The sequence below is a fragment of the Chinchilla lanigera genome, unplaced genomic scaffold, assembly GCF_000276665.1.
Source record: "Chinchilla lanigera isolate Chin_1 unplaced genomic scaffold, ChiLan1.0 scaffold00144, whole genome shotgun sequence".
Lineage (NCBI taxonomy): Eukaryota > Metazoa > Chordata > Mammalia > Rodentia > Chinchillidae > Chinchilla > Chinchilla lanigera.
The window spans coordinates 2,430,836-2,444,199 of record NW_004955545.1 but is presented as its reverse complement, the minus strand read 5'-3'; the positions used below and the strand labels follow the sequence as shown (position 1 = coordinate 2,444,199).

The following is a 13,364-nucleotide window of genomic DNA, read 5'->3' as shown; positions in this document are numbered from 1 at the left end:
TACCACCAAAAAAAAAGAGGCATAAAGGGATTTTATTAGGCAGAAATTTAGAAGTACACATTCAAAAAAGTAGTGTGGGCCCTCAAGAGAGGGGTACAGTACCATTTGGAGCTGGGAGCACGTGTCTTTGGTGGGAGGAACCTGAGGAATTTGTGAATTTATAGGAGGTTTGCTCTTGGTTTTGGTTTACAGAAGAATGGCCCACCCACAAAAAGATAAATGACCCATTTTATAGGTGAATGACATAAGCCCCACTCCAATTTTTTTTAAGACGTTCTCCCTTAAAACATTTAAAACTCAATCTGTTAAGATCAGGTTTCTGCCACTTACTAAATACCTTAACCCACAGCTACTACTAACTCAGTTTCATATAACTACTCAAGGGTCCTCAGGCCTTGTAAATTTAATTTTTTTTTTAATTTAATTTTTTTTTTGAGATAGGGTCACATTGTGTGGTTTGGGCTGGCGATCCAAGTGCTGAGATTACAGGTGTGCGCCACCATGCCCAGCCTTTTTTTTAAGTAAAAAATATTTAGCCTAAATTTTTATATATAAACATGTTATGTAAATATTTGAAACGTTAAAAAACTTTCAAAGCAAAGCAAAAAAAAAAAGCATAAGCAAGGGCATACTGATGGGTAACCTTGGGTAATTGTCTTAGAGTTGTCTTTTTATTGGTTTTTGTTATTTTGAGACAGGGTCTCACTATGTAGTTCAGGCTGGCTTTGAACTCACTATGTAGCCCAGGTTGGCCTTGAACTCATGCCAGTCCTTCATTCTCCTGAGTCCTGGGATTTCAGGTGTGTGCCATCATACCCAGCTTGATTTTTAATATTAACCTTTGTCCAGAGGTGTTAAGTACAACAAGTGGAGTTTAAGAACGTATGGAATTTTTACTTGTTTTAACAGATAAATCTAACATTCTTTTAATTATAACAATGGGAAGGAATATGCTAAAGATTTTTGTGGCTATTGAACCAGTAAAATTTTTACTATAGGACTCTGTTGTGGAATGGAAGACCTTTTTTGAATTACTGGCTCCAGATAATATAAACATGAGCAGGGCTTGCTGGCTGATGCCTATAATCCCAGGACTCAGAGACGAGGCTGAAGGATCTTGAGTTCAAGGCCAGCCTGGGCTACATAGTGAGTTCAAGGCCAGCCTACTCTATATACTGAGACACTGTCTAAAAAACAGTATGTGCTGGGCAGTGGTGGCGCGTATGCCTGTAATCCCAGCACGTGGGTGGCGGGAGGATTGTTGGGAGTTCCAGACCAGCATGAGCTACAAAGTGAGCTCAAGGCCACCCTGAACTGTATAACGAGACCCTGTCTCAAAAAGACAAAAATAAAAATATGTGCTGTTTGCCAGATACGTTCTAGATAACTTTGCATGTGTTAACTAATTTTCATATCAACCCTATACAAAGGTAGTAGCCCTCGTTTTGTGACTGGGAATCTATAGTAACATGTCCAAGCATCACAAAAGTATTAGGTGCAAGCTGGGCGTGGTGGCACATGCCTGTAATCCCAGCACTCTTATAATCCCAGCACTTGGGAGGTTGAGGCAGGAAGATAGTCAAGTTCAAGACCAACCTGGGCTACAAAGTGAACTCAAGGCCAACCTGAACTGCATAGTGAGTAGTTTTTGTTTTTATTTTGGCCTGTCTCAAAAAGACCAAAAAAAAAAGTGTTAGGTGCAGACCTGGGATTTGTATGTGGGAGCCCAGGATCCTTACTGGCTGTTGTGACTCAACTGAGGATTGGAGAACAAAGGGCTGAGACCACCTCTGGATACTTTGCCCTGTTCAGGCCTAGCCTGAGCTTCCTGCTTCACTCACCCTAGAGCCGTGTGCTTTTACTTTTCTACAAGGGACTCTAAGATAAGCCTAAAGCCTTTTGCTGAAATCCCTGCCTCCAATGGAATGTTTTTTTTTTTTTTTTGGTTTTTCTCCGGTACGGGGAACCGAACTCAGGACCTTGCGCATGCCAGGCAGGCGCTTTTGCCGCTGAGCTAAATCCCCAGCCCCTAATGGAATGTTAATTGCCCCAGCCCTAAGTCCTGAGAGGAGCATGATCAATGAATTCTCAAATAAATTGGCAATTAAGATTTTGAAACACTGACCTGGGAATATAGCTCAGAGGCACAGCACCTGCCTGCAAGTGTGAGGTCGTTAGTTCGATTCACCATACCAAAAACTAAAAAGTATTTTGAAATACTGCCCTGAGGGGCTGGAGCTGCATAGCGAGACCCTGTCTCAAAAAAAAAAAAAAAAATTGCGGGTACCGGGTTCACTAAATTTAGTAATTAGATGAATTTTTAAAATTTGTTTTGTTTTTTGTTTTTGTCTCTTGGAGACAAGGTCTCACTATGCAGTTCAGGCTGGCCTTGAGATCCCTTTGTAGTCCAGGCTGGCCTCAAACTCGCAGCAGTCCTCCTGCCTCAACCTCCCGAGTGCTTAGGTGAATTTTTTAGATGAATATTTTTTGCTACCTCCTTAACTTTTTTTTTTCTTTGTCTTTTTGAGACAGGGTCTCGCTATGCAGTTCAGGCTGGCCTTGAGCTCGCTTTGTAGCCCAGGCTGGCCTCAAACTCGCAATGATCCTCCTGCCTCAGCCTCCCAAGTGCTGGGATTACAGGCGTGTGCCACCATGCCCAGGTGGATCCCTATTTTAATACAGCAAAATTAACTCAGGGCAGCTAAAAGGTTTTTTTTTTTGGTACCAGGAATCGAACTCAGGACCTTGCGCTTGCCAGGCAGGCGCTTGTGCCACTGAGCTATATTCCCAGCCCAGCTAAAAGATTAAAAAATAGGGATCGCCCAAATCCGGTAATCTGAGCACCAGGGAGGCAGAGTCAGGAGGATTGCCTGAGTTTGAGGAAAGCCTGAACTACATAGCAAGACCCTATCTCATGCAAACTAACCAGAAAAAATACCTAAGGGAGGAGAGAAGATTGGGGGAAAAAATCAAGATACGTAATATACAGGTACGAATTCCCTATAGTGAATGTTATCATTATGTATACCTAAAATGTACCAATAAAATTAATTTGTAGAAAATAAGCTTTAAATTTAAACTGACAGTAATTTAAGCCAGGTGTGGTGGCACATTCCTGTAATCCCAGCACTTGGGAGGCTGAGGCAGGAGGATTGTTGTGAGTTCAAGACCAGCCTGGGCTACAAGGCCATCCTGGGCTACAAAGTGAGCTCAAGGCCAACCTGAACTGCATAGCAAGACCCTGGCTTAAAAAGACAAAAAAAAAAAAAAAAAAAAAAGGCCGGGCAAGATGACACATGCCTGTAATCCCAGCATTTGGAAGCTGAGGCAAAAGGATCACTGCCAGTTTAAGGCCAGCCTGAGCTACATGGTGAGTTCAAGGCCAGCCCTAACTGCATAGTAAAAACCTGTCTCAAAAAGACCAAAAAAAAAAAAAATTCAGAGGATATGCGTAAGAAGCCAGGCATGTCACACACCTGTCAGTTTGAGCCAGCCTGGGCTGCACAGCAAGACCCTGTCTCAAAAGCAAAACATAAGAAATTGGTAGTGGTGGGTGTCGGATTAGGAGTCAGTTTGCTAGGAAATACAGGTGATGCTGTGATACCTTTCAAATTTTACACCATGTGCATTTATTACTCATAATTTTTTTTTTTTTGTCTTTTTTGAGACAAGGTCTCATTATGCAGTTCAGGCTGACCTTGAGCTGACTTTGTAGCCCAGGCTGCCCTTGAACTTGCAATCATCCTCCTGCTTCAGCCCCTGAGTGCTGGGATTACAGGCATGCACCACCACGCCCAGCTATATTGCTAGTTATCTGAGGCATCTCCACAATTCAGTTGTGAGCTTTTGTAGGATGAAAATCTGCATACCAAGTACTTTAAATAATGGATTGACAGAACCCTCTGTGTGAGCCATTCCACAAAATTCTCTCCAGTTTCTCACTTCCCATCAGAGATGCACTCAGATCCTGTTTAGATCTTCAATCCAGACCATGTTCACTGTAGGAAACTTTCAGTGGGACTGGCTGTATAGGAGAGGCCAGGAGGGTGTCTACATCTCTGATCTGGAATATCTTGCTTGCCAGCCTTGTTGGGGATGAGGTACTTCCAGCTTCTCTGGTTCTGTTCCAACTTGATGAAATCCGGGTTAAAGGAGGCAGGCTCTTTAAGACATGGTGTGGTGCCCCGCCTTCTAAAGGGATCAGCTGAATCCCGGTCACATGACTCCGAGCCTTTTCCGGCAGCAGAAGCTGCTGCCGCATGTGTAGTTGTGGGGAGCCCCGCCGGGGTTGGCGGCGCTGTACCCCCAGCCCCATGCTCCTCTTGAGTCTGCTTCTGTCTACAGCCCCGTTTGGCTTCCTGGGGGAGGAGACCCGCCAGGTGAGGCCCCCGGATCACAGCGGTAGAGGTTTCCGGAAATGCTACAGTCTGGGGCAACCAAGGGGTGGAGGGTGGCCGCGAGAGACTGGGAAGCAGCTGTGAGCCATGAGGAAGGACTGTGGAATGGAGCAGGTATATGGCTTCCTGCCTTCCAGCTTAGTCTGGACTTGACTCAGCCCTAAATAACCCCAGTCCAGGGAAATGTAGGCGTTTTTTCTTCTCAGCTCTGTGCCCTGGCCTCCTTCCTACCAGGTCCAGGCAGCCCTGGCTTTACCCCAACTCCCTTCTTCCATCCAAGACTCTGCCCCTTCTTCCAGGACTTTGTTAGCTTCTGTGTGCAGCCAAGGCCCCACACTCCCTAGCACTGCCCCTTCCCCTCCCACTCGCAGGTTTGGTTTTGCTGTGTCTCCTTGATCCTGTCCCCGCCCCTCCATTACTCCATGTTCTAGGTATCTCTGGAGGTACCGGGCTGGCCAGACAGTCCCCAGAACCTGCTTCATATCCAGGCAGTGGGCACCAACTCCACCCTGCACTATGTGTGGAGCACACTGGGGCCTCCAGCAGTGGTGCTGGTGGCCACCAACACCTCCCACAGTGTGCTGCACATCAACTGGACCCGCCTGCTGTCCCCTGAGCCAGAGGGGGGCCTGACGGTGCTCCCCATGGAGAGCGTCCAGTTTTCTTCTGCCCTCATCTTCACCAGGGTGAGGAGGTGGGGGAGGACAAGGAAGGAAAGGAGCTGGGAGGAGAGTTTATCCCCATGAGAGATGGAGGGGATGGGTGAAGGAGACTCGGATGGGAGGCCCTGGGTGAGGGAGGTGAGTGCCTCAGGAGAAACCTGGGCCAAGGCAAGCTCAGGTCCACCCCACCCCACCCCTAGCTGCTTGAGTTTGACGGTGTATCAGAAGCTACAGCAAAGCCCCCCGGAAAACCATATCCTTCGTACTCCTTGGCCGAGTTCTCATGGAACAACATCACCAACTCATTGCATCCTGATACCCTGAGCGCCACCTTTCAGGGCCACCCTAAAGATGATCCGACGGGGGCTTTTGCCAATGGCAGCCTGGCCTTCAGGGTGAGTATGGGAAAAGAGGAGGAGTCCAAAGGCTGGTTTCTGAGCCAGTTGTGGTGGCGCACGCCTGTAATCCCAGCACTTGGGAGGCTGAGGCAGGAGGATTGTTGCGAGTTCAAGGCCAGCCTGGGTTATAAAGAGTTTAAGACCAGCCTGAACTGCATAGTGAGACCCTATCTCAAAAAGACCAAAACAAACAAACAAATGCTGGCTTCTGAGAGTGGGAATTATGATGGGTGTAGCCCCTAGCCCAGGCATCAGGTCTACTCCCACACCTCCTGTGTCTCCTCCTTTCTAGGTCCAGGCCTTTGCTAGATCCGGCCGACCTGCTCGGCCCCCTCGCCTCCTGCACACAGCAGACACCTGCCAGCTAGAAGTGACCCTGGTTGGGGCCTCTCCCCGAGGAAACCGCTCCTTGTTTGGAATAGAAGTGGCTACCTTGGGGCGGGGCCCTGACTGCGGCAGGATTCAGGAGCAGCATTCCATCGACGATGAATATGCACCTGCAGTTTTCCAGGTCTGGCCAGTGGGACAGGGACAGGCAGAGACCAGGATGTAGGTGGGACCCTATTAGGACCTCAGAGAATCATTCAAGTGCTTAGCATTTCGCAATACTTTCCCTGGCCTCTTTAAATTCTGGGTAGTGTGCTAATGAATACCACCTTCTGCCTCAAGGGAGACAGACAAAAGGCAGAGGCAGGATGACTACATCTGCAGATAGGGATCTCCACTGGTGCCTGGGGCACACAGGAGGGGAGCTGGGTGCAAACGTGCAGGATTCCAAAGAACTCTGCTCATCCAGGCCAACCCACCCTCTATAGAGGAAGGACCGTGGCCCTGGTGCACACAGCCTGTTAGTTCAGGCCCAGCCTCATAACTCCTGCTTCCCTTCAGTGTCACAAATGGGGACTGAGAGAGGCAGAGAAGGGCCAGAGCCGTCCCGGCTCCACCTTGGTCCCTCTCACCCTACCTCATTTGCCTTTCACTCCAGCTGGACCAGTTGCTGCTGGGCTCCGTCCCATCTGGCTTTGTGCAGTGGCGACCCGTGGCTTTCTCCCAGGAGCAGGCGGGCCGCGCGTCAGCTCTGTCCTGCCAGGCTTCCCCTCTTCACCCCACCTTGGCACACTCTCTTCCCCAGTCACCTGTTGTCCAAGCCTTTTTTGGGCTCCAGCAAAACTACTGTACCTTCAGCCTGACATTTGGGGCTTCCACAGGCCCTGGCTACTGGGACCAACGCTACCTTAGCTGGTGAGAGTCAGGCGGGGCCTGAAGTGGAGGAAGGCTGAGCCCCCAGTCTCCCTCTAAGCTGCTGACCTCTTTTTCACCCTCCTGTTCCAGGTCAATGCTTCTGGGTGTGGGCCCCCCTCCAGTGGATGCCTTGTCCCCACTCATCCTGGGAATCATGGCGGTGGCCCTGGGCACGCCAGGACTCGTGTTACTAGGGGGAGGCCTGGTCCTGCTCCTGCGCCGCAAGCATTCCTCAGAGTACCAGTCCATAAACTGAGGCCCACTCTAGAGGGAAGGGCAGGACTGGACCTGCCATGCGGTGCCTTGAATGTTGGACCTTGGAAGGTCAATGTTCCTGTTGGCTGGTTCCTCCCAGTCCTTTTTCCTCACCCATCTTGCTTTTTCTAAGAAACTCAGGGTCCACCCTCAACTTCTTGAGGACCCCTAGGTGGAGCTTCTTGTACACATTGGGGAGGGGTCTGAGTTCTTGCTAAAAGAAGGTCCCTTTTGTGTTGCCTCCATGTGCTGTCATTTGCTCCATACCCTTTTCCAAGCTGTGCCCTTTTCCAAGCTCCATACCCTTTTCAAAGCTGCGCCTCCCAGCACTGGGGAGGCTGAGGCAGGAGGATCACTGTGAGTGAGTTCGAGGCCAGCCTGAACTACATAGTGAGACCCTGTCTCAAAAAAACCTAACCAAACAAACAAACAAACCCCTTTCCATTGGATGACATTCAAAGGCCTGAAAGAGTGCCCAGCTGGCTGCTGCTTCTGCCAGCACGAAATAGAATTATTTTTTTCACAAGGTTCCAGTCTCAGTGTGTAAGTGGTGTTGGGTTGGTGTGAGGCTGGTTCCAGGGAAAGGGAGGGCTAAGAGATGGGCTTGGAAGGCAGACCTCTGTGTGACGCCCCATTGTACCAGGTTTTGTTCTGTCCCTCTAGAATGTGGGCTCTTGCCAGCCACCCTCCAACATGTGCAGTGTGAATCAGACAAGGAGGGACCTTGAGGCTGGGGGCGCAAAGAGGGACAAAGAGCCAGTGAAGACTGCAGTGGGATTTATTGTTATACACATCTGCTCAAAATAGGTTGGCCTCAGCCACTCCTTCCTGCACTCCAGGCACTGTGCGTACAGGTACACACAGGTATACACATGCACACGCATGCGCACTGCTCTGGGAGACAGGGTTCCCTGTCCACTCTTCTCTTCCTGTGGAAGGCGTGACTTCTGGGAAGTCTGGCGGAGGGAGGTCCCAGGGGCCTGCACAGGTCGGATGGGAGGAGTGGCTCCCACTAGGTGACTGAGGCTAACGGGCCCTTAAGGCTACTGTGGCATGTCTTGAACCCAGGCCCCCAGGAAGGTCTTCATTGAACATGAGCAGTGTTTCCAGGCCTTAAGTTCCTACCTCCACAACTAGAATAGAAGTGGAGAGAGTTAGGCCTCACAGAAAGCTAGGGAAGGGCAAAATCCACACATTGGGGGCCCTGGAGGCAGTGTGGGAGGAGCTCAGGAAGGGAGCCATCCTTTTCCTGTCTTAGCCCCTTGTCCTCAGTATCCTTTAGAGATATGGCTGTCCACATCTTTCCCTATAAAATGTTCCTCACCAGCCACAGTAACACACACCTGTAATCCCAGCTCTTGGCAGGCTGAGGCAGGAGGATCTCTGAGAGTTCAAGGAGTTCAAGGCCAGCCTCAACTACATAGTGAGACCCTGTCTCAAAAAAAAAAAAAAAAACAACCCTCCCTTATACCTGCCCCAGGCTCTCAAAGCAAAAAGAGAACCAGGGTGGGCCCATTTTCTGATTGTACAGAACCTTATGGGGCAGCAAGGTTCCTCTCACCAAGGTCCTCTGGCTAGGGGCACAGCCAGGGCCTGCAGCTAGGTAGAGAAAGGTGTGTCTGGGTCAGAGCCATTTAACCCCAGGGGCGTGGCCAGTAGTCAGAAGCAGAGCGGGCATGGTCCGGATAGTCCAGGCGGCTCTCGGAGGCTGTGAGCATGCGCTCAGGCTCCACCATGAACATGTAGTAGAGGTTCCACACCAGCATGGCCAGCAGTGGCAGGAATGTCAAGCCGTAGCCAAAGCCTCGGAAGGAGCGGCCCACGGCGAAGGACAGCCAGTATATCAACCTGCGGGCGAGAAAAATATTAGGCTACTTGAGGGACCTACATCAACCAATGGAGAATATGTTTGTGGCAGGAGGAAGAGGGTTGGTGCCTATGCCTGGTACTATACTTCTAAAAACAGCCAAACCAGGTGTGGTGGTAATACCTGTAATCCCAGCCCTCAGGAGGCTGAGGCAGGAGGATTGCTGCCAGTTCAAGGCCAGCCTGGACTTCTTTTTTTCTGGTACTGGGAATCGAACTCACAACGTCGCGCTTGCCAGGCAGGCGCTGTGCTGCTGAGCTAAATCCCCAGCCCCTTAGCCTGGACTTCATAGTGAGTTCAAGTCCAGCCTGAACTACATAGCAAAACCCTGTCTCAAAAGACAGGGAAAAAAAAAAAAAACAGTCTGCTGGGCATAGTGGTGCAAGCCTGTAATCCCAGCCCTTGGGAGGCTGAGGCAGGAGAATCGTTACAAGTTCAAGACCAGCCTGAGCTATAGAGTGAGCTCAAGGCTAGCCTGAACTGCATAGCAAGACCCTGTCTCAAAAAGACCAAAAATAAACAAAGCCAAAGTTTATGCATTTACAGTGTGCCAAGAACATGGCTCATTACTGTAAGTAAGCTATTTAATTTTGACTTTCCCACATCCTTCTGTAAGCACATTATTCCTCTCCCCTCTTTTATTTTGTTTTGAACTTTTAATTAAAAATTTTTGAGCAGGTAGCTGGGCATGATGGCACATGCCTGTAATCCCAGAGCTCTGGGAGGCTGAAACAGGAGGACTGCAAGCTTTGAGCCCAGCCTGGCCAATTTAGGGACTTAGTGAGATCCTGTCTCAAAATTTTAAAAATGAAAAGGGATTGGGGATGTAGTTCATTCAAAGACCTTGGCTTCAATCCCCCCATACCAGAAAAAAAAATTAAGGAACACTATATATCCACATGGCTCTAAATCCACTGAATATCATAAAACATCTTACTCCCTTTACTGATTCCCATCTTTTCTCCCCATTTGCATCCCAGGTATCCAGTATTGTAGTTTCTTGTGCGTTTTCTTTTTCTTTTGAGAAAGGTTCTTGTTATGTAGTCCAGGCTCGCCTTGAACTTGAGGGAATCCTCATGTCTCGACTTCCTTTAGTGTAGGAATTAGAGGCATGCACTGCCACACCTGGCTTCATCTTGTACATGGATTGATTTATGTATATATAAATAAAATGTTTGTACCGCTAGGAATGGAACCTAGGGCCTCATTCGTGTAAGCACTCTACCACCAAGTTATACCCCCAGCCTGAATGAAAAGTTTTGATTTCTTTTTCCTTTTTGAAGTATGGTAACACACTATATAGACCTCTGCATGCAGATATTACATTAATAACACTCAGTTATTGCAGGCTGATCAAGCCTGTAATCTCCCAAATGAGCAGACGGTGAAGGCTTAACCAAGTGAGACAACTGAAGTGATTTAGGGATCCAGGAGAGTTCAACCCTATTACAGACTTCGAGGTTCTCTGGGTTGACCAAGACTTCCCTGAACAGCCTGTATTTGTTAGGTTTTCAAACAAAGGAGGGGAATACTGAAGAAAATGCAGGAATCTGGGCAGGACTTAGGAAGCCCCACCAAGGACTTTTCCAGGTAATACATTATGTTAATTTAGGAGAACTGTGTTATCTCCAGGAAGGCCTTCACTGCAGGAGTGAGATGCCTGCAGCTACGGTCTCCTCTAGTTAATAGGGGTTGGAGCCAAATGTCCTCAGCTGTGACCTTATCTTGTCCTTGGAGGCCTCATGGCCTCACCCACCATTATAGGCCTCAGTAGGGAGCAGTGACTCACAAGTAAACAAGAAAAGCCAATTGGTTAATATTAAATCCGGCTCGGAGCTGTTTCATTGTGGTCTCCATCATGCTGACATTTTCCCCCACATCATCTATTTATTTTTCTTTTTTTGTGTGTGTGGTGCTGGGGATAGAACCCAGGGCCTTCTGCATACAAGGCAAGAACTCTACCACTGGGCTGGGGATATAGCTCAGCAGTATACGTGCTGCCTGGCAAGCACGTGATCCTGAGTTCAATTCCTGGTACCAAAAAAAAAGAAACTACCACTGAGCCACACCCCCAGCCCTCGTGTCCTTTATCTTGGAGATCACTTTAAATGTATGCAGTTTTTTCATTCTTGTACAGCTCTACTGTATCCCATTATATATTTGCCCGCTTGTAGATTAAGAAGCTCAGATTCCAAAGGGGTCTAAGGTCACACTTATGAAATAGCAAAGCCACGATTTGAACCTAAGCCTGTTCATCACCCCCTCTTAGCACATTTTTTAGAGGAGCAGAAGGAAAGATGAGAGGAAGCCAGCTTCAAGCAGGCTTGAAGCCTTGAATACTAGAGGGGTGGATCAGCTATCACAAAACTTCCTCTGCTGGAGAATCCACTTCGGGAGGGAAGAAAAGGGAAGTAAAAATAATTGAGATGTGTTATGTACATGTACCAAGTCCTTCCCTGAATGTGACCTCTCTGTACTGCAAACGTGGACTAAGAAAAGCAAAAAAAGAATATTTAAAAAAAACCCAAACATTGAAGTGGGGCATGATGGTGCACACCTATAATTCCAGCACTCAGGAGGCTGAGGCAGGAGGAATGCCAGGAGTTCGAGGCCACCTTGGACTACGTAGTGAGTTCAAGGCCAATCTGAACTATACAGTGAGACCTTGTTTCAAAAAAGACAAAAGAAAAAAATATCTACTGAAAATGAACACACTTCAATATGGGGCATGGCCAGGCAAGGTGGCACACACCTGTAATCCCAGCACTCAGGAGGCTGAGGCAGGAGGATTGTTGTGAGTTTGAGACCAGCCTGGGCTACAAAGTGAGCTCAAGGGCAGCCTGAACTGTATATAGCAAGACCCTGTCTCAAAAAGACACACACAAAAAAAAGTGTGGAAGCAGTGTCCTCCTAATATATGATGACATACTACAAAACTGACATGACTCAGCTCCTGCTGCCTGGAAGGGGGAAGCTGCTACCACCGTACTGCTGAGGAGGCTGCGCCACATCAGAGTTCAAGTCCTCACCTGGTGTAAGAGTGTTTTAAGCACTCTACTTGAATTAATTCATTTACTCTGCAGAGCTCCACATTATAGATAATGAAACAGAGGCACAATAAGCTTTAAGACCTTGGCCTCGATGGGAGAAGGAAGGGGCTTAGATTCAGGTCCTGCCACTGTTGCTGACCAACTTGAGCAGTTCTTCTCACCAGTCTGTTGTGATTTCTTCTCTGTAAAATAGGAAACTGGACCAAACCATCACCAAGTCTTCCCTCTTTAGCACCTTGATGATTCTCACTCTCAAACCAACTTTTATGTGAGACCAGTGGTCCCCAAGAATCAGAGACAAGAATGAGTTACATGAGCAGGAACATACTTGTCTTGAGAAAATCTGGGAGAAAATGCAAGGTTGCATGATGTTCAGAAGGATGAAGGGACTGCTAGACTGCAACTGGAAGTGACAATCTTTGCTCAATAGGAAAATATTTTACCATTTAAAGGTACCTGGGAGCCAGGCATGGTGGCGCATGCCTGTAATCCCAGCACTCAGAAGGCTGAGGCAGCAGGATCATTGTGAGTTCGAGACCAACCAGGGCTACAAAGTGAGCTCCAGGCCAGCCTGAACTGCATAGCAAGACCCTGTCTCAAAAAGACAAAAAATAAATAAACAAACAAACCAATAAATAATAAGGGTACCTAGACTCCTGTAGTGAAAATAACAGAAAATGTACCTGGGAAAAATGAAAACACCTCCATTTCTGTGTTGTTTTGGGTTTTGTTTTTGTTTGGTTCTGTTTTTTTGGTTTTGTGTGTGTGCGTTTGGTTGTTTTTGTTTTATCTTGTTTTTTGAGAGGAGATCTTGCTATATAGTTCAGACCAGTCTTGAACTCACTATGTAGCCCCCAAGCTGTCCTTGAACTGGCAGCTGATCCTCCTGGCTTAGCCTTCCAAATGCTGGGATTATAGGCGTGCACCACCACACCCCACAAAACACCTCAATTTGGATCCAGAAATTCAGAAGTGCCTTCTGAGATACGTGTGGTGGTGCACAATGGTAACCCCAGCCTTCAGGAGAGGCTGAGTTAGGATAATGATGAGTTCAAGGCCAGCCCAGGCTACATAGCAAGACTGACTCAAAATACCAAACCAAACAAATGAACAAAAGCCAGGCATGGTGGTGCATGTCTGTAATTTTGAGACACTTCAGGAGGAATATCACACGTTTGAGTCCTACCTGGGGATTTAGCAAGATCCTATCTCAAAATAAAAATAAAAAAGCACTGGGGATGTAGCTAAGTGTGACGGCCCTGGGTTCAATCCCTAGTACCACACACACACACACACACACACACACACACACACACACACACACACACAAAAGCCAAGTTGGTAGCCTACACCTGTAATCTCAACCCTTGGGAGGCTGAGACAGGCCCAGAGAGTTTAGGCCCAATATCCTGGGCTGCATGGTGCATTCAAAGCAAGCATGGACTATGTAGTGAACCTGTTTCAAAAAAAAAAGAAGGCTGGGGATGTAATTC

General features: G+C 48.0%; 2 protein-coding genes across 2 annotated transcripts in view; one reads left to right on the top strand and one right to left on the bottom strand.

Moving 5' to 3' along the window:
- Positions 1–4,211: 4,211 nt before the first annotated feature.
- Glmp (glycosylated lysosomal membrane protein) lies at positions 4,212–7,482 on the top strand. Its single transcript, XM_005411669.2, has 6 exons — positions 4,212–4,379; positions 4,829–5,083; positions 5,260–5,454; positions 5,750–5,968; positions 6,443–6,699; positions 6,790–7,482. Exons 1-6 carry the CDS (start codon positions 4,260–4,262, stop codon positions 6,953–6,955), a joined length of 1,212 nt encoding a protein of 403 aa, XP_005411726.1. The 5' UTR covers positions 4,212–4,259; the 3' UTR covers positions 6,956–7,482.
- A 232-nt stretch (positions 7,483–7,714) lies between these two features.
- Tmem79 (transmembrane protein 79) overlaps positions 7,715–13,364 on the bottom strand; it is a 15,892-nt gene continuing 10,242 nt past the window's right edge. The window contains exon 4 of the mRNA XM_005411668.2: positions 7,715–8,802. Within this exon, the coding sequence (XP_005411725.1) occupies positions 8,589–8,802 (214 nt within the window). The 3' untranslated portion in view covers positions 7,715–8,588. The remainder of the gene's footprint in view (positions 8,803–13,364) is intronic.

Bases quoted from the DNA above. Each gene is read 5' to 3' on its own strand.
- Glmp (XM_005411669.2), top strand. From the start codon at position 4,260: ATGTGTAGTTGTGGGGAGCCCCGCCGGGGTTGGCGGCGCTGTACCCCC. The intron at 5,084-5,259 runs GTGAGGAGGTGG...CCCCACCCCTAG, and splicing joins CTGCCCTCATCTTCACCAGG to CTGCTTGAGTTTGACGGTGT. The intron at 5,969-6,442 runs GTCTGGCCAGTG...CTTTCACTCCAG, and splicing joins ATGCACCTGCAGTTTTCCAG to CTGGACCAGTTGCTGCTGGG.